Source organism: Lissotriton helveticus, chromosome 3_1 (genome assembly GCF_964261635.1).
Source record: "Lissotriton helveticus chromosome 3_1, aLisHel1.1, whole genome shotgun sequence".
NCBI lineage: Eukaryota > Metazoa > Chordata > Amphibia > Caudata > Salamandridae > Lissotriton > Lissotriton helveticus.
Window position 1 is genome coordinate 1401625929 of NC_136061.1, and position 20648 is coordinate 1401646576.

Below are 20648 nucleotides of genomic sequence, written 5' to 3' on the forward strand. Positions count from 1 at the left end.
CTTCTGTCGCAGCAGCAGGGGACGGTGCTCCACCCGTACCTGTCCAGCCTCCACCTCCATGTTTGGAGATTGAGCTGCGACAGTTGATGGCTATCGACCTTCCTCCAGAGGTCTGTAAAGTTGTTCTGGAGGCCAGGCGGACCTCCACCAAAACGGCATACGCCTGCTGGTGGAACGGACTTGTGGCATGGTGCACAGCAAAGGCTGTAGATCCCCTTTCAGCCCCTCTTTCTGAGGTTATTCTGTGATGATGAAAATTAATAACATTTGTTTAAAAAAAAAAAACACTTCAGTTCCAGCTGCACTCCACTCGTGCAGGTGTAGTCTGAGTCGACATAGCCACTTTTCTGGCTAGAAACTGTACCCTGATACAGCTCACTTATGTGACCAAACCCAAGATAACAGGAAATTAAGAAATATATATATATATATTAAATATGACAGAGGGAGCTACAGACGTCCTGAGCATGGTCTCCCTTTTATTAGCAGAAACTCAAGAGGAAGAGTTGGAGGGACCTTCAAATTTGCCTTCTAAAATTCCTTTTTTAGGTCTCGCCTACAGATAATTTTTGCTGCGTGTTATATAAAGACCGTTTCTGAATTCTACCGGAAATTGAGAGTGGATATTTGCTCAGCCCATTGCTCGTGATTGGTTGGATTTTTTTTCTATCTAATTTTATTTCTTCTTATTCAGTGGCCTTCCTCCTCTTCTTGTGGTGTTCTCTCCCCGGAGCTTAGTTTCTTTACAATTGTTTTGATTGGATAATTCATATCTGTTAACTGCTTTTGTTTGAGAGAAATTTTTTGTTGACCTTAGACATTTACCTGTTGCCTCCCAGCCGACTCCTCTGTTGCTCCCACTCCTCCACCTTACTCCTCTGTTGCTTCCCACGTCTCATCACCCTGGTTTATTAAATTTCGTTCCTATATTTTTTACTTTGCTTTTTAGAGTGGCCTAATAGCTAGAAATTGCTACCGGGCTACACCTTTCTTCAAAATGGACTTTCGTCTTTAATGTTTTTTTAAAAAAAATAATAATTTGCTGCTTCAAATTCTCATCTGCCATCTTGGGATGGTAAATTTAAAAAAATGCTGAAATTCCATGAAAGTATCATGATTTTTACATTCACATTTGTATTGATAAATGCACATACATCAGCATGCTGTTGTAGGCATTTTGTAACTGCAACGAATGATGGACAGAATGCTTAATGCTTACAACACTCTTCCCCCAGTCAAGAGATCTGAGTTAAATCCATTGTTCTTTTTCCCACTATTCCACCCCAGTTTGGACCCAGCCATATGGAAATCAGTCTTGACCCTCTGCCTCATGAGAACAGTCCAGACCAAACTGCCAAGCCAAGTCCTCCCTGGACCGGAAACAAGCATCTTGGGACCGGTTTCAGGGTATGTCACCCTTCATCAGCCAGGCTAGCTTGAATCCAGTGAGCAAGGGACCCCCGTCTGGGAATACCCATCCCATTTAGGGCGAAAAGTGTAACTGCAACAAATGATGGACGGAATGTCGAATGATTCAAACACTCTCTGCCTGTCTAGAGATCGGAGTTAAATCCATTATTCTGTCCATCAATTGTTCTTTTTGCATTTGTTACCCCAGAGTGGGACGGGTATGCCCAGACATGGGTCCCGTGCTCTCCATGCCACTGGAGACCAGCTATCCTGGCTGATATGGGGTGAAATCCCGAAACCTGTCCTAGGATGCTTGTTTCCAGTACAGGGAGGACCAGGCTTGGCAGTTCGGGCCGGACTGTTCCTGTGGGGCACAGGGTCAAGACTGATTTGCATATGGCTGGTTTCAAACTGGAATGGCATAGTGAGCAAACAAATGATGGATTTAGGCCCAGAACTCTGTACTGGGGTGAATGTATGACATTGTTCTGCATTCTGTCCATCAATTCTTTTTGCAGTTGTAGGCATTTTGGCAGTTCAGCACCAGAAACCAGCATTATTTTGTCTTTCTTGCTGCTGCAGATCTGCTTTGAAAGGAGACTTATTGGCTTTGCCAATGCTTGTTTAAGTGACGAGGCCAATGCATTATTCAGTTACCAAGGAGTAACTCGTTTTTCAGTTTCATAGTTGAAGTATATAAATGCAACAAACTCCTAAAGCAAACTCACACTCTATGCAAGCGTTGTGTGCATAAGATGGTCGACAGAACGGACGAGGGAATCAGTTAGCTGTTAATGAACGATATTGTTGCCCACGGGGTCAAATTGCTACGTAAAAAAAAAACGATGCACCAGTTTAAAGTTGCTACATAGAGGCGTGTAAGAACATTGTCTTTAGCAATCTGCCCAAAATAAAATGTTTTTGTGTCAAACGGAGATCAGCATTTGCAGAGAGATTACAGATTTTGGCAGTGACAAATGAAAAGGACCTGCCGCCACTGTAGGCATTAGGACATTTGTGATTTGTCAAGAGATCCCTTGATGAGGACCAAGACATCTGCTGAAGAATAATAGCAACAGAAATCCCAGCACAAGGACATTGGACCACTGTCCTTAAGCGCACAACACCACATACACAAACAGGCTGACAATGTGATTTTTTTCGGATAGATGTACAGATCCGTAAATGGATGACTTAATGGATGGCAGTGTTATTTATTATATGTAGCTCAACATCAAGCACATTTATTTAATTTTCGTACCCAGTGTCATTAAGAGCATCTTTTTTTTTTCTTTTCAGGATTTCTTGAAATACAGTGAAAAGGCGGGGCTGGAGTGTTCCGAGACACAAGTATGTGATTCATGTCTAAGTGAACATTAAATATCATTATTTTCTATTCTGTAACTAAAAGCTATGAATCCTTCTTCTAGATGATGATGTAATACTCAAAACTAATGACTACTCACCCTAACTTCAAAAATCTCAGTGATTTTCCTATCTAGCCTATATTTTTAGAGTCTCCGATTACAGTATGTCTACATACGATGCTTGGCGGGAGAATCTTTAAATATAGGAAAAGTGTAAGGAACTCTGTACCGCTGCTTAGACGTTCAACTTTCTGTGGTTTCATTCTCACACCTGTCCTTTAAATAGGGTGTTCAGGCTGCTCGTTTTCGCTCCTGCCTTTGCCTATTGTACTGTTGTGAACTACACTATTAATGCGGGTCATCTTGGAAGTGGTTTACATGATGACGTTTAAGAGAGCCTGCATATTAATAACGGATCGTTTTACATGTTTTAGAGTCATTGGGCCATGTCTGATAGTGAAAGTTTACAACTTTATCAGCAGTAAACCAAGGGAGTTCATGTGGGCTGATTCTCAAAGGTTTGCACCTACACTTGGAATAGAATTCACATTTTGCATGCAGAACGTTTGTCCACTGATAAATGCGATTGATGCAGTTGGAGAAGGAGCGATGACACAGGGGTGTACAACAGTTACAAAACGTATGCACCTGTTGGAGGAATAGTAGTGTTTCCAGGGGCGTCACAGGTGTCGCTAGGGAAACGAAAAGCAAATAAGTAATAACTTGGTGGGTGTTGTTCCACATTTTCTATTTCATGTCAGCACCTCTACATTTTTAGACTTGCATTTGCAGGAAATAGGTCTAATTGTTTCAGAAAGTATGAGAAATCAGAGAACACTCCTCTTTTCTTGTGGGGTGTGAGGGAAGAAAACATTTGGCATGGAAAAGGATATTTGTGAAATTTCACAAATGTCCTACTCCTGGACGTGGAGTTATGCTCCCTGGAGTATAGTAGGGTTAGGGAAGATGGGTGTGTATCAGGGAAGGTACAAAAATGGTGATCCTCTTCACATACACCTGGCAGATCTGTAATTTAGTGCCATACCTGTACATAACTAATTCATGGGTGAGTGTCCAAGCATCAGGAGGTTTACTGTTATTTAGTGCATCAGACCTAAAATGTCTCCTAATAATGGAACTCATTTCATTTTGAATCCTTGTCAAAGATATTTTTGGCTGAAACTGCCCCTCTTGATTTTTGTTTTTCAGAAAGCAGTGGAGTTAATGTGCCTTGTTCCAAAACGCTGCAATGATATGATGAACTTGGGACGACTTCAGGGTTTCGAGGTAAAGTGATGCATTCTTTTTTACGTTGTATTTTTTTTCCATGTGTAATTGTACTCCATTAACGGAAGTAAGTACCTTCAGTGTCTCTCAATCTGGAGGTGAGAAATACATATTTTTTTATCTACTCTTAATGAGCAGGTACATTTTTGACATTCACTTCTTATAACTAAATAGCCTCAATATATTTGATGGATGCACAGAAAGCTTCCATTTTTATATCGTCGATATAATAGGTGAGCTATCTTTTGGCGTGTGGCAATTAGTTTGGTTAATTTTTTCAATTATTCATGCTGTTAGACCAGTTAGTTGAGACCAATTTAATTTTTCAGCACGTTAATGCAGTAATAGCCCTACCGCATTAGTTTATGGAAAATCATTTATTTGCAAACCTTCCTCGCAACTACTGCAGAAATTTGTTTTATTTTGGCAGTCCTTTGAGGGTGACAATTAGGAGTTGCTTGCAAAACAGGCCTGAACTGCTGAGAATGTTATTATTTTACAATTCAGTAATGATGTAGGCAAGCTCTGGGTCAAGATGGATTAATATTCTGTATACCGTGCAGGCACAAATTGGTTTGTAAAACGTTGCAATGCAGGGAAATATTTACTGTGGGCAACTTTATTACTGATAGGAACGTAGAGCTCAAGTTTTAGGTTTACCAGCCATGATTTTGTGTTTGTAGACTTTGGGTAAAAAATATACTATTTGCTTCAAATGTAATTTATTTTAGTGTATTGTATAGGTAGTTATAGCATACTTTCCAGATCTCTTGCTGGCCTACATTTTATTTGGCTTGTTGGTAAATAAGCTATTACGTATGTACTATTTATATAGCAATTCCTTATCCCCAACAAGGTCACAAAGTACTCCATTTCTCATTGGGTTCCTTGGCTATGTAGGTTTTGATACAATACAGGTCGCTTAAAAGTACCAGTAGTGCCCTCATGCCTGCTTTGACATACGTGAATCCATATTTTCAACATGAAACCCTTTAAACTGATAAAATAAGCACCCTGTTGGAAGAAGCAGCAAGAGGCTAGAATAAATTAGCACATGCAGTCCTCTGAGGAATGAACATCGCCAGTTCTCACGCACCTTACTTAAGCATTGGAGCCCTCTGGAACGGTCAGACCTATCTTTTGCAGAGGACCATTGTAATTGATAACCACAGCAACAGCAACAGGCCAAGTAGTTGGCCACTGCTGTACCAGTTAACATAACATTAGTTTGCCCTTTTACTTTGGTTCCGGATGCTCATGTATTTGTTTCTATGGGAGTAACTCAGGGGTAATGCTCTTTCCCACTTTGTATTTTCATTTGTCTATCCTTTAACATAGTATTTAAATCAAATGGTAAAATGCCATTCCTCACCTGCCCTGTCATCTTCAAAACCATACTGTACTTCACCACACATTCACCAGCTGTGGTATTTATTTATAATCCTCTCGATAGCATGCAGCCAGCCTAGAATGCTGCATCAAAATCACTTTTTACGCTTAATTTCTCCACATGCACCATCGTACTTCAACTATAGTATAGCCAGAATTATTTTGGTTCACATTCTCTTTTGTGTTTCGCTAATGCAATGTGCTTCTTTTTTTCCACTGGTGTTTTCCATAAAGGCTGCATGCAAATGTTGAACATGTATGCAAAAAAATTGATGAACGTTAATGGCACAGAAACTGTGGCATCTTATTAAAATGTCCAATATTTCATGAAGATTTGGCAATACACATGGTTTTTAGCTCATGTCAGAATGGGTAGTGATGTTGTTGCCATTCTGTTAGGCTCATTCTTGTCCATCCCTGTGGTAAATGTTTATTCTCCATAGTGGTTCTTGGTTTAAAACTGGTGTGGTGTGGCGTTCAGTAGTGGATCCCCAGTCACGTTTGTAGTGGTAAGCCATCATGCTTTGCTAATTGCGATCATATTATCAGCAGTATGAGTTCTGGGTGCTGCATGACAACTTGATGCTTAGGCCCTTTTCTATAGGAAGCAAGTTTAGGGGCTGAACCGAGGATTTGATATTGCCAAACTTGCTATCTTCATCAGCTTTTTCTCTTGTGTCCTCCAATTTCTAAGCTGACAGCTCTAGGTCTGCTATCCCATGTTCCATATTCTTCCAAGTTTTATTGCCACCCCAGCTACATCTCTACCCTCTTCATAATCATTCTCTTCACTTCAATGTTTAATCTTTATACTTGACTGCAACTTTTGTTGACACGTGAAGAACTTGGCATTCTATTACTGCCTTCACCCGCTGTGAAAACCTTGTTACAAGTCTGAAAACTCAGATTTACCAAATTGCTTCTCCTCCTACCTAAGCAATCTATTACACATCACCAGGACTCTCTTTTTAATAATATTTAAAAAACGCTTGTTTAAATCCCATGAGCCTGAAGTATGTCGTCCCTCACCATGACTGGGTGAGGTTGCGTAGTGCTAAGTGCAGAGTAAACTGTGTTTGGCATGTTCATGAATGTAATGCAGTAGAAAGCTTCGCAGTCGGTTCACTGCAAGCTGCAGTGACCACTGTATCGACAGAAAAGGGACAGCAAGACAGCACACAGCCCTTCCCAAATAACTCTTGTAGTCCTGGAGTTGTGGTCCCAGAATATCACCAGCCACAAATAGTGGTTGCTAAATATAACGTTTGAAAATCTCAAACCCATTGGAGATGATGTCTACACCCAATGGGATAATGTTTTGGTAAACTATATATAGGGAGCAATGTTTATGTAAAAACAAATCTGTTTATTCTGTCCTGACATACTACCCTCTTTGAACAGTTTACCTGCTTAAGGGTATGGGGACACAGTATCATTGCGGAAGCATAATCTGACAGGAATATTGTGTCCTTAATATGGGTGTTCATAAATATCGTCCTACTGAAGTTACTTTGAGAAGAGATACACCAGATGGAATATTTTAAATGATATTTGGGAACCCAATATTTGTCAGAAGATATTTATGCTAACTATATTTTGATATTCAACTCCTTGAATTGTCACTCTTATTCTCCCTATAGGAAATATGTTTACCTTTTAATTATGCATTGTTTTATCATCCAAAGAAACATCCTCATAAGTTGCTCACCTTAGTTGTTTTTGTTGTGATATCAGTTAACAATAGGTGTCGCCGCTATTGAGCTATCGATGAACAGGTTCATTTTCACCTTGGTTACTGTTTTTCTAAATATTTGGGCTTTATTGACAAAGCTCGGGAACAAGTGATAAAGTGTGCAAATTCTTTACTATAATTATGCAAATTTATACCATCTGACTGTTTGCGAATTCAAATGCATTGCCATGCAACATATTACACACATTATGAACATAAACATATATTGTAACTGTATGTAGTTTGAGGGGCATCCTTACCACCCACCTCCCGCCGCTTTAGTGTTTTGAGCAATAGTGGGTGTCACTAGGCAGTTCTGTGCAATGAGAAATATTTAAGTTGTTGTATAAAGCTTAATTGACTTTGATCGGAAACTCATGTTCTAAGGAGCTCATAAATCTATTTTTCTGTACGTAGGTTGAAGAGGAGAGTGTGAGATGGGTGGATGGAGAGGAGAATAAGGCAATGGGTGGAAAGAATGGCTGATAGATGAAAAGGGAAGGAAGAAAAAAGACAAACCAGGATGGAGAGAAGGAAAGATAAATAAAAAGAGGGACAGAAGGTGTGATAAAATGGGAAAAGGAAGGAAGATGGATGGAAAAAGTGGATTAAGGATAGAAAGCAGGAAGGAAAGAACGAAAAAGATGGAGGGCAGTAAGAGCAAAAGAATGCTTGTGTGTGCAGTGTGGCTTTTGCTTGTTTTTGGGAGGCATAGAACAATTGTGCGGAACTAATGTAAAACAAAACAATAGTGACAAAGAGAACAGCTTTATATGTTTCTTTTTGCGATCTTGTGTGGAGTACCTGAAGCTTTGTCATTTGTCCTGTGTTTCGGTTTGACTGCAGTCGCAATGCATGCTTTTTTGGGATCCAGAACTCTTCATGTTGCATAGAATAGCAGGAATAAGAATGAGTGTGCAGCTCTTTGGTGCCTAGTGATTTCATTCTTTTTTCAGACCTTGCATTAAATTTCAATTTTCCTTCTAGGGCAAGCTGACCGCTCAGGGAAAGCTATTGCAGCAGGACACGTTTTATGTCATCGAACAGGATTCCGGCATGCAGTCGCGGACGAAGGAAAGAAGGGTCTTCCTCTTTGAGCAGATTGTCATCTTCAGCGAGCTTCTCAGGAAAGGCTCTTTAACGCCAGGGTATATGTTCAAAAGGAGCATAAAGGTACGTCTGAACTGTGAGCCAGATGGAAAAAATGACTACACACTGATTTTTAATTCTAGTCCCTAAGTAACTGTCAGCTGAAGTAAAGGCCACTGTTTCAGAGCATTAGAAAGTTGGCCACACCCGACAGGGTGGTCTTAAGGAAGATGTCTCACAAGAGGAAAGGAAAACCCATGCTTTGATCTGATATTGAAAGTTCTGGCAGTGTAACTGGGAAGAAGGGAAATGAGAACTGAGACCAGCAACCATGTGAGAATTAGGGAGTCACCCTTTGTGTGCCGGTCCACGCCTTGTTGCTGCAGCTGGAAATTGTTAAAATGCAGGATCAGGGCGTCCTTCGTAGTGACAGTGTGGACAGGGGTGCTTGGTAAAGGTCAGCAGAATACCGGAATACGTTCCTTTGAAAGCTTTACTAACAATTGTCAGGTCCTCCCTTTGAAACTTTGCCAAGTAATCGTGGGCTGCCGCAAACATACGTTCACTCTGGCAATTTGGAAATCCAGTAGGACGCTCACGCCTGCTGGGTTTTCTGACGCCGGGCCCTTTTTAGAGTAAATGCTGGAAATCTAACTTTATTAGATTTCTAACTGGATGTCGGTTTAGAATTGCAGTGCCTTTTTTCCTTTTGTTCCTAAACACTTTTTTTTTTCTTCACATTGATTTTTGTTTTTCTCCATTAACAAACCTATTCTCCTACATCCATATTAAACTAGTTAGTGTTCTACGACCGATTTTACTCTGAAAGCACGGGTACACCTACCATATTTAAGAGTCCATTTCTGGGTGTGCTCAGGGTGGCAAAATACAAGGAAAATAGTTCTTTACCCACAAATGCCGAATTTGTGGGTGCAGCTAACATTTTCCATAGAGTACCATTTTACTGCACCCACAGCTCACCTATTGCACGGGAAAAGCCTAACAGTATAGACTGATACTTAATCAGGAATATTTCGATTTCTACGTAAACATTTACAGAAATGCTCATTGTGTGAATAACAGTAACTGTTTTCCATGGGGACACAATAGTTTAAATGTATATTTTCTTCAGCATAAAGTAAGTTACGTCTGCAGAATGCTTATGTATTACTATTGACTTCTTTCATGATGATTTTCATAATAATTTACCCACATTTTTTGGAATCCTTCATTCTACATTTCTCAGATTTTACATTTTTGCCAAACTCTCAGTAGAAGGCAAATGCTTGCATTATCTAAACTTAAAATACGTAGTAATATACCTTTCAAAGAATAAAGTAATTGATTTTGAGTACTACGCATTCCTTTGAGAAAGGTATGAAGTTTTGTAAAATTATACTTTGGTTTAAGCCACAAGGAAAATCTATGTATAGATTTTCAATTGTTTGTTTGCTGGACCAAGACATTTATCCTTAAACATGTTTAGGTCTTGCCTAGGCAGTGTTTGCGCTGTCTCTTCGAGACCTGCTGTATTCAGGTATGGCCTGTAAGCTCCGAGCACTCCCCGCCCATTTTTTTAATTGCCTTCTGTCACTGCCCTTTGAAAAGGTTGGCCTTTGATTTCTTAATAGGCTTATTAGTCCCACCTTAGTACCTGCCTGTCTTCTGGTGTTACATCCCATCAAGACATCCCCTCTTATGTGTTGTTGCTCCCTAGCTTTTAATTACAGCCTCTGAGCACTCTTTTGTTAATGGTCTTTATCCTGCCTGCTTTTGCAGGGCATAACATGGTCTCCACAATGTATTTTATTTTTTAACTAGCATGGCGAGCACTAATTATGGCAGTTGCATGCCTTTTTTTAAATGTATTTACTTTTTTTTTTACTGTGCCTTCACCGCGCTTTAGCTTTAAACAGCTTAAGCTAAAACGCAGGTGCCGATATTACTAATTTGCATATAGCCAGGTTCTGAACTGGGATGGTGCAGTGAGCTAAAAAACGGTGATGGATCAAGCCCTGATCTGTTGACTGGGTAGGAGTGTTCTGATTAACTCAGATACTCTGTCCATCACCACCCCCTTTTTGAAATATTTTTGGCCACCATGAGTGTGGAAGGGTATGCTCAGACATGAGTCCCTTGCTCACTGCACCATCAGGATTCAAGCAAGCCGGGCCGAAGACGGCTGTAATGCCAGAAACCGGTCCCCGGAAGCTTGTTTCCTTTCCAGTGAAGAATTGGCTTGGTAGTTTGGTCTGCCCTGTTCCCATGATGCACTGGGCCAGGGACAGACTAATTTGCATATAGCCAGGTTCTGAACTGGGATGGTGCAGTGAGCTAAAAAACGGCGATGGATCAAGCCCTGATCTGTTGACTGGGTAGGAGTGTTCTGATTAACTCAGATACTCTGTCCATCACCACCCCCTTTTTGAAATATTTTTGGCCACCATGAGTGTGGAAGGGTATGCTCAGACATGAGTCCCTTGCTCACTGCACCATCAGGATTCAAGCAAGCCGGGCCGAAGACGGCTGTAATGCCAGAAACCGGTCCCCGGAAGCTTGTTTCCTTTCCAGTGAAGAATTGGCTTGGTAGTTTGGTCTGCCCTGTTCCCATGATGCACTGGGCCAGGGACAGACTAATTTGCATATAGCCAGGTTCTGAACTGGGATGGTGCAGTGAGCTAAAAAACGGTGATGGATCAAGCCCTGATCTGTTGACTGGGTAGGAGTGTTCTGATTAACTCAGATACTCTGTCCATCACCACCCCCTTTTTGAAATATTTTTGGCCACCATGAGTGTGGAAGGGTATGCTCAGACATGAGTCCCTTGCTCACTGCACCATCAGGGTTCAAGCAAGCCGGGCCGAAGACGGCTGTAATGCCAGAAACCGGTCCCCGGAAGCTTGTTTCCTTTCCAGTGAAGAATTGGCTTGGTAGTTTGGTCTGCCCTGTTCCCATGATGCACTGGGCCAGGGACAGACTAATTTGCATATAGCCAGGTTCTGAACTGGGATGGTGCAGTGAGCTAAAAAAACGGTGATGGATCAAGCCCTGATCTGTTGACTGGGTAGGAGTGTTCTGATTAACCCAGATACTCTGTCCATCACCACCCCCTTTTTTGAAATATTTTTGGCCACCATGAGTGTGGAAGGGTATGCTCAGACATGAGTCCCTTGCTCACTGCACCATCAGGATTCAAGCAAGCCGGGCCGAAGACGGCTGTAATGCCAGAAACCGGTCCCCGGAAGCTTGTTTCCTTTCCAGTGAAGAATTGGCTTGGTAGTTTGGTCTGCCCTGTTCCCATGATGCACTGGGCCAGGGACAGACTAATTTGCATATAGCCAGGTTCTGAACTGGGATGGTGCAGTGAGCTAAAAAAAACGGTGATGGATCAAGCCCTGATCTGTTGACTGGGTAGGAGTGTTCTGATTAACTCAGATACTCTGTCCATCACCACCCCCTTTTTGAGATATTACTTAAAAAACAGAAATTTCTTTACTTTTTAAGCAATCTCGGCACCTGCGCTTTAGCCTAAGATGTTCAAAGCCTAAGCGCGGGTGCTGCCATTGTAACAAAAGTAAACAAATAGGGGTAAAAAAAGCATGCATCCGCATTTATCTTCCTATTTACTTACATCTGATAGACTACTAGCCGCAGATTCCTTCACGTAGAATTATCCCCAGGTATGAGACTGGAGATCCGGTGCCTCAACACCTGACCCGGCGTGCCTCTCCCTCCATCCCTCTACTGCCAGTCCACTTTTGAGGACCGCTTTTCCCTCCCTGCCTCCACCGTCCCTGGAGGCCCGCTGGCTGGACTCTTGGGGGCGCAACATGTTTGCCTAGACCAGCGCGGCCCTGCGGGCCCTTAACACCTTGTGTGTTCTGGCGAGGGCCTCCGCTTGTCTGTGGGACTTGGCTGAGTCTCTGGGTTCCGCTGCTTTCCAGGAGACTGTTCAGGTGGACTTAGGGTATCATGCTTTGAATGGCAGGCAGCTAGCGGCATTTATTCTCTGCTCCAATCTGGACATCTCGGAGGTGTTGGGCCGGGCTATGGCTTCCTCGGTCGCCCTCCGTCGCCATGCTTGGCTTCGGGACGGCGTGTTCCCTGAGAATATTCGGGAGCGGCTCATTGATCTTCCGTTTAATGGCAGCCTGTTCCATGCTCCGGCTGACTCTGCCATCCAGAGGTTCATGGCAGGCCTCCGTCCTCCCCCTCCCCCTCCTACTCCTCCTTCTCTGCCTTATTCTCCTCCTCCTCCTCCTCCTTCCCCTCCTCAGTGACTGCTGAACTGAGCTGGGTTTGGGCCTTTTGGATTCTCTTGCTGTAGGCGGTATTTGCTGGCCATTGGGTCCTCCTTGATGGGACTTTAGCATTGTTGGCTGCTGGTTGGCCCTTGTTGCCTGTGTGTGTGCGCATGTTTTTTTGCTGGACTTGTTACACTGACTTGGCCCTGAGATTAGGCCTTCTATTTCTCTTGGGCTGATGTCAAGCCTTCCGCTGAGCTGTTTTTTCCTGTGGTGCTTTGCTTTTCCTCTGTTGCGGAGGTTCTTCCAAAGAGGATTCCCGTGTTGTGGGACATACCGTACCCTATATGGGGTAGTAGTGGTAGCTGTTATATAGCTATGCTCTGCTGGGGAGTGCTGGTTGCCTTCGGGTGCCCGTTCTTCATGGTGTTTCTGTATGTTGCTATTGCTTCTTGAGGTTGTGTGCGTGGCCCTTGTTGTGGTAAGTCTGGCCATTCCTCTCCTTCCTGCTGGGGAGAGGATCGATTGCCGTCTTTGGGAAACAGAGCTTCGAGCCTCTGGGTCGTATCCATATACTGTGATTCTGGGCAAGTCACTTAATCTCCCCGTGCCTACCAAAAACAAGCATTTGCAATGCAATAGGTATTGGCTGGGAACTGGGATGCTTTAGTGTCCTTCTTCTGGCGGCTTATGGTTACAGCTGCTGTTCTGGCTGGCCTGTTGCCTTCCCTCTGGGTGGGTTTCCTCGGGCCCTCTGGGCTTCTTCTTGTTCCTCTGCCTGTCCTGGCGTTGAGTGGAAGCTCAGTTGCCCTGGGGGTGGAGTGGGGTGTTTCGGCCACTCCGGCCTTGTCCTTGGTTCCTCTGTAGTGAGTGTATGGGCCTCCACTCTTCCTTCTTCCTCCTACATCCCTCTGGGGCTGCTGGCGTTTGACTTGTGGGGAGTCCTCTTGCATGGTAGGGACGAGGTTGCCTCCCTGGTCTACGGGGCTGGTCCCCTGTGGTCCTTCTGTCCTGTCCAGACTGGTGGGGTCCTTTCGCAGACCCTCCTTCCCCGTGGGTATTGCTAGGGTATCTATTCTTCGTGATGGAATCTGCAGCTAGTAGTCTCTATCAGATGTACGAGTTACTTGCCTTCGGTAACGATGTATCTGGTAGAAATGATTCTAGTCGCAGATTCCTTCACGGCCCGCCCATCCTCCCCGTATTGCGAGGACCCTTGGGCTGGTCCTTGGTACTCGCCTCCCGGTGGGGGCAGTGTCCTCTGCGAGTGCCTTCTTTTGTTCTTCACTGTGGCTCTGTCTGGTTGGTGTTGTTCCCTTCTCTTTGGTTCTGGGAAGGTGGGGCTTCTGGTGTTCCTATGCCCGCTGCTATGGCTGCTCCAAGTCGGGGAGGTTTCCTTCCATCTTACCTTCCTTCCTTCCTCTTGCTGTTAGGGGCCTAGCCCCTCTACTCCCTCTGGGTTGGAACTCTCTGGTCCCGCCTTAACCTTGTTCTTGGGGGATGGATGCCTTCTAGGCTGGGGTGGGTGGAGTTTGGTCGTTCCTGCCTGTTGGGACTGTCTCTCCTCCTTTTTTCAAGGGGTGATTGTTGGCCTGCTAGGTGTGACATGACTTTTACGCCGGTTCCTGGTCTCCGGGGGGAGTGGTGGGGGATGGCTGTCTAGGTGTTGGTTGGGTGGCTGCTCAGGGCTCTGCTCTGTTCTTCCTCTCTTCATGCCCTTGGACACTGCGGTGTTGCACTGTTTGTATGGGGTTTCCTTTTTGTATGCTCTTTCGCACACTGTTCCCATGCTCCCACGGTTTTTTTATTTTGTGGTTCTGTTGTGGTGCGGAAAAGTTATTTGAAGAAAACTGACGTAGGCGCGACAGGGCGGGGCTTGTAACCTCCCTGACTTCACGTGCGCGGACTCCGCCTGGGCGGAGTTGGGTGCTGATGCCCCGCCCCCGGCGTGCAGGGATGCTGTGGCAAAAAGTTTCCGGATCCAGTCTCACGCCTGGGGATAATTCTACGTGAAGGAATCTGCGCCTAGAATCGTCTCTACCAGATACATCGTTACCAAAGGTAAGTAACTCGTACTTTTGTTACATTCGGGGCACTTTCGCTTTAGCTGTAAACATGTTCAACTAAAACGCGGGTGCTGCGATTGCTTATGAAGTAAAGAAATAGCAAAAAACTAATTTCTTTACTGTTCAACCACTCGCTGCACCCACACTTTAGCTTGCAATGTTTACAGCTGAAGTGCAAGTGGCACAAAGGACTCGCATTTGCGAGAGTTTGCATTGCAAATGCTTGTGATTTAGGATTCTGGAGCAGAATAGCTGTTAGACAAGCGGTGCATTCGGTGCATTCAATGCATCCTGTTGTCTAGATTTTGAACCCCATTTTGTCTACTCATCCAGCTTGGAAGAGCGTTTCCCAAACCAAATGTTAATCTATAATAACAAGCTGGGAACTCTTCTCCTTACTAGCGTTAATGAGCCGGACGCAGTGGCGAGCATGCCTGAAATCCTTTAGGGGTAACACAGTTTCTATGCGGTCCTTGCCTGAAACATGCAGACATGTGAATCAATTCTCATCCTTAGGAAGGCTCCGTCTCTCTGAGCTCCGTCTGTTCCGCATTATCGGCCAATGCTCGGGGTGGTGAGGTCAGTCAGTGCGCCAGAGTGCACTGGTGCAAGGTGCGCGCCCCCATAAAGAGCTCCTAGTGAAACTAAACACTGGGACCACCCCGTGCACCCCAGCCCAGACATGCCAGCAGTGCCTCTGCGGAAGCTCCGCTGGGAGACTCCCGCCCCAGCTTTGATTTTAGGGTGTCACCGAGGCAGAAGTGTATCCTTTGTGAAGAATCGGCACCTCGTCTCCGGTGCAGGAGAGGGCTTGACTACTTCAGTCTGTGTAATGAAGACCTGCCCAGGATCACAGCGGCATCAGCGGCCCATTATGAACCTGATGAGGGTCACTTAAGTCTCTGATTCCAGCAAAGTGATTAATTATAACATCTTAAAAAATGACACACTAACTGAACACATGCTGTCCTAGAAGTCGACAAAAACCCAGTTTAAATGGTATTGCTGTCTGTGGGGGTCAGCTGCTTTCTGTCCCCTTGGGGATCTGTCCGGTGCTTGGTGTTGGCAGCTTCAGGGTGCCCTTACTAATTTCCAGTTGCAGGTATTTGAAGTCGTGGGGTGCAGTACTTGCCTTAACGGAGGGTGTTTGGATGCTTTGTGGAGTTGTAATTGTTGGGGGAAGGGGTTTACCAGCCCCCACCCCTCTGCAAACATTTTAGTCACTTGAATTATCGTGATGCTGTGGTTGGAGTGAAGGTTTTTGATGTGCATTCATTGGGAAGTGGAGTTGAAACATTAACTTGTGATTCGCTGTTCAGCATCAGTGTGTCATCCTTTATCCAATCAGTGTTTTAGCCATCCTTCGTGTATCCAGTCACCACTTCAGGCACTTGGCACAGTGCTCCAGGTGACCCTTTTCGACCTACAGATTTCCATGTGCTTCCTCCAGAGCAGGACTCCATGCTCCAGTTGCAGCCTCAAAAACTGGACATGAGGCGTCAAAGCAGACTCAGTACACCAGAATTATCATCCCTGTTAGGGCACATTGTGGCCTAGAAAGGCAAGACCAATCCTCCATGTCCCCTTCAGAACTGTACATATTATGCCAGAAGTGGCCTCTAAATATTCATCCAGTGGTAGCCTTTGTATTTAGTGGCAATACTCCAGGTGAGAGATCTTGTGATCTAAACACAATATTGTAAATTATTCTACAAAGCTAGATACAGTGGATGTTGACCATACTCCCCTGACCTCATGTTAGAGCGACTGCTACTGCAATGATGTGTTAAACGTGAAATACAACAAGTTGGGAAGCCCAAAGCCAGACTAGAATTTAGTGCATGGTAGCAGTCAGCAATGCAGGTAATTAAAGACAATTGTCATTTCAACTGCCCAGAGCTCTTGCTAGAAAAAAGTAAATTGCAGCATAATGCTAAAACATAAAAATCATTATTAGTTTGTATATGTTTTCTCTCAATACAATATGGAACATATGCAAATTACCAAGGCGCTACATTGGCTGCCACACACAACTTTTTTGTACATGGCCACAGAGCTTCATGGTATAGCATGGCGCCCGCTTTCATGTCGGCCAACATGTGCATTACTTTTATATAGGCTGCGCCGTGCTTTGTTTCAGCACTGCACCCACTTTCATGTTTACAACCCGTGCACCACGCTTTGTTTCAGCGCAGTCCCGCTTTTATGATTACCATCCCAATAGTTCAAAGTCTGGCAAATGCAAGACCTATTGCGTTGCAAATGCTTGTTAGGTCTTGTCTATACAGCGCATCTCTTCGAGACATGTTGATACTTTGTGAGCTTCAGCCCAAACACAGACATACCGTTTGTTTGCACCAATACCGCTCTTGTATCTTATTTCTGTTTGTCCATGGCATGCATGCGTCATGCCTCTTTAGTGTTTGGCTCTTTTGTGTTTGGCCCTCCCCCATAGGATGGACCAAGTACTGTTACGTGCCTCTCAGACGGGGTTTCGCCCTCTGCACGGCACTGAAACTGCCCTCCTGGCAGTGACGGAAGCAGCGAGAGCTATACTGGACCGGGGAGGAAAAACAGCCATCATACTTCTCGATCTCAGTGCCGCGTTCGACATCGTTAACCATGCCACGCTATTACATCGTTTGAAGGGCATGGGTGTGTCGAGCGCGGCCCTGGCATGGCTGACCTCCTTCCTGGATGAGCGATTCTTCCAGGTGTTTGAGGGCGAGGTGGTATCCCCCAAGCATCCGCTTAGCTGTGGGGTCCCCCAGGGCTCCTCCCTGAGCCCCACTCTTTTTAATGTATACATGCAACCTCTAGAGAAGATAGTCCACCCTTTTGGGGTGCGTATTGTCACCTACGCCGACGACACCCAATTGGTGGTCTCCTTGGACCACAATGAGGAGTCGTCTAACACCCTGGGCCCTTGTCTAGAGGCTGTTGCTAAGTGGATGCAATCCTCCCACCTCAAACTCAATGGGGAGAAGACTGAGATTATGTTATCAGGCAATCCCTCCTTGACCACCTTGGCCTCCACCTGGCCCACATGTCTCGGCTCTCCCCCTCCCCCCAAACCTCAGATAAAGAGCCTGGGAATCTGGCTTGATAAAGCACTGGACTTCTCGGTCCAAGCCACCAAAACCGCCTCCACATGCATTGGGCTGATGAAAATGCTCCGCAAAGTGCTCCCTTTGCTCCCATTCCTGGCGAGAAGGGTCATGGTGCAAGCCCTGATACTTTCTCGCCTGGATTATGGAAATGCCCTATATTTAGGAGCCCCGGCGGTAGTGACCAAGAGGCTCCAAGTCATGCAAAATTGCGCCGCCCGACTACTGTTCAACATTCCTTGCTGGCAATCAGCGAGGAATGCACTAAAAGAACTCCATTGGCTCCCAGTGGTTGCCAGAGCACAGTTTAAGGCCATGTGCATTTTGCACAAATCTTTCCATCGAACTGGCCCTGCCGTTCTGTTTCCTTTAGTGGTGCCTTATGCACCATCTAGAGCTCTTCGCTCTGGTACACTGCATTTGGCAACCACAAGCAAAATCAACAAGGCCCGATGGGGCGGCCGCTCCTTTGCCTATACGGCTGCGAGCCTCTGGAACTCTCTTCCTTTAGCCCTGAGAGAGAATAACAACCGAATGCTATTCAGGAAAGCTCTGAAAACTTATTTGTTTGCAAAAGCGTGTTGACGTACCCGGTAGCCCGCCACAGTAATCAGTCTAGAGCGCTTCGAGGCCTCCGGGTAGTTACGCGCTATATAAGTGTAATTTTTCATTTCATTTCAAGTACTTGTGTCCATCCACTGCTCCCATTTTAGGAGCTACTTCTTTCTTTGTCTTAGAGCATGAGTGCTTGTGTTTTCTCCTGGTACTTCCTTCCTACAGTACAGACCCTCAAAGCAATACGTTAGTTACAGAACACACAGCAAGACCCACACTAAAGACATTCCCAGCAATAAATAAAGACACTACTACTAAAATTCTACAAGGCATCAAATCAGGGTCCACTTAAGATCCAATTCCCCCCCCCCATCTTGTTAAGTGGGAGACAACATCCTGATAACCTCCACAAAATTACTCACCTCATCCCTCAGACCATGAAAGTGCCGAAATCCTGGAAATGCACCATAGAGCGTCCTCTGCTAAAAAAAAAAAAAACACTCCCAGACCCAAAAGACTTGGGTAATTTTTACCCCATTTCACTCCTAGCCATCTTAGGAAAGATGGCGGAAAAACATGCCAATCACTTGCTGTCCCAGTTTCTAGAGGAAAATGAGATACACCACCAGACCCAAATGGGCTTCAGACAAGCACATGGCACTGAATCTGACTTGATACTGGCCACAGAAAAACTGAAGGGAATCCTTGTTCAAGGGGGTGCTGCCGCCATCCTGCTACTCTATTTGAGTGCAGCCTTCGACACACAGTGGATCACAAAACACTCACTCATAGGCTACAGAGAGCAAGGATCCAAGACCACACTTTAAGGTGGATAGTGTCTTTCTTGAAAGACAGATCCTTTCAAACCACAGAATGCAGACATTTTTTGGACAGTCTAGAGGTCATGTGGTGTGCCCCAGGGCTCCTCCTTTAGCCCCACGCTGTTCAACCTGTACATGCAACCTCTGGCCGAGATTGTCCAGGAATTTGCGCTGTCAATTGTAACATATGCAGGCGACACCCAACCGGTAGTCTCTGTTACAGGGGACCCTGACTCAAGACACAACCTGGTGTCCCCCTGCATGGAAAAGGTAGCCAACTTGATGACAAGCAGCAAGCTAATACTAAATGTGGACAAAACAGAACTCATGTTCCTAGGGAACAAGATGGCACCTCATATTACCATGATTTGGTCAAAAGAACTAGGAATTCCATTGGTGCAAAAAACTCCATAAAGAACATACGAGTGTGGCTAGACCACAACCTCACTATGGAAACCCAAGCTAGGAAACTGGAAGCCACCAGCTTAGGAATCTTGCTGATGCTCCGAAAAGTTCTGGACCTCATTCCAGAGGCGGCCAAGAGAATGTGGTACAGGCCTTGGTGGTCTCATGCCTCGGCTATGGGAACTCTCTCTTCCTGGAGTCACCTAAATATGTGCTGAACAGATTACAGGTGGTGCAAAATGCTGCAGCCAGGCTACTCCGAAACATACCAAGACATGACTCAAAGGGAAAGGCTTTGAAAACACTCCACTGGCTGCCAGTGCAAGAGAGGATCAAGTTTAAAGCATTATGCATAGCAAACAGGGCCCTAAACAAAAAAGCGCCAACTCTACTAAGGTCTCTGATCTTACTCTATACACCAGAAAGAGCCCTAAGGTCTGCCACAGATCACCTGGCCAAAACCATTAGGATTAGCCATTCCAGATGGGGAGGAAGATCGTTCACGCACTTAGTACCAAAACTTTGGAACTCCATGCCCACAGAGCTAAGACTCCTTACAGACGAGATGGCCTTCAGAAACAACTGAAGACATGGTCATTCCCAGGCTGAATCATTGGATCATGCTCTCTTCTGCTCCGTAGCGCTGGAAAGCCCCTGGGCAGCTATGCGCTCTTTAACCTCTTCCATGCTCATGACTGCTCCCGGTCGTCATGAGTCATGGTGGGCGTGTGCTCATGACGGCCGGGAGCCGTCATGACCACACCCGCGATTGGAATGTCCAGCACTGCGGTGGAATTTGCGCCGCAGTGAAGAGGTTAAAACTCACAAACCTAAACATAAATTTACTTTACTCCAGTCTACTCTATTTCACTCTTCTTCAATCTACCCCACTTAAACCCAATCTACCTCAATCCACTACAGTCAAATCTACCACACTCCAATCTACCCCATTACACTCTACTCCATTACACTCTACCCCACTCCACTATACTCCACCCAATCTAATCCAATCAACCCCACACTCCAGTCTACTGTACTCCACTCAAATCTACCCCACTCTGCCCCAATCTAATGTAACCCAATCTAACCCACTTCACTCCACCCAACTCCACTTCAATGTACCCCAGTCCAATATACCCCACTCCACTCTGTCCAACAACTCTCCACTCCAATCTA

At 45.0% G+C, this 20648-nt stretch overlaps 1 protein-coding gene across 12 annotated transcripts in view; it reads left to right on the top strand.

The window, feature by feature from the left end:
* KALRN (kalirin RhoGEF kinase) overlaps positions 1-20648 on the top strand; it is a 1598314-nt gene that overhangs the window by 1407243 nt on the left and 170423 nt on the right. For all 12 annotated transcript variants that reach the window (XM_078682047.1, XM_078682045.1, XM_078682043.1 and 9 more), the window contains 3 exons: positions 2710-2760; positions 3987-4064; positions 8173-8358. In XM_078682047.1, the coding sequence (XP_078538173.1) occupies positions 2710-2760; positions 3987-4064; positions 8173-8358 (315 nt within the window). The remainder of the gene's footprint in view (positions 1-2709; positions 2761-3986; positions 4065-8172; positions 8359-20648) is intronic.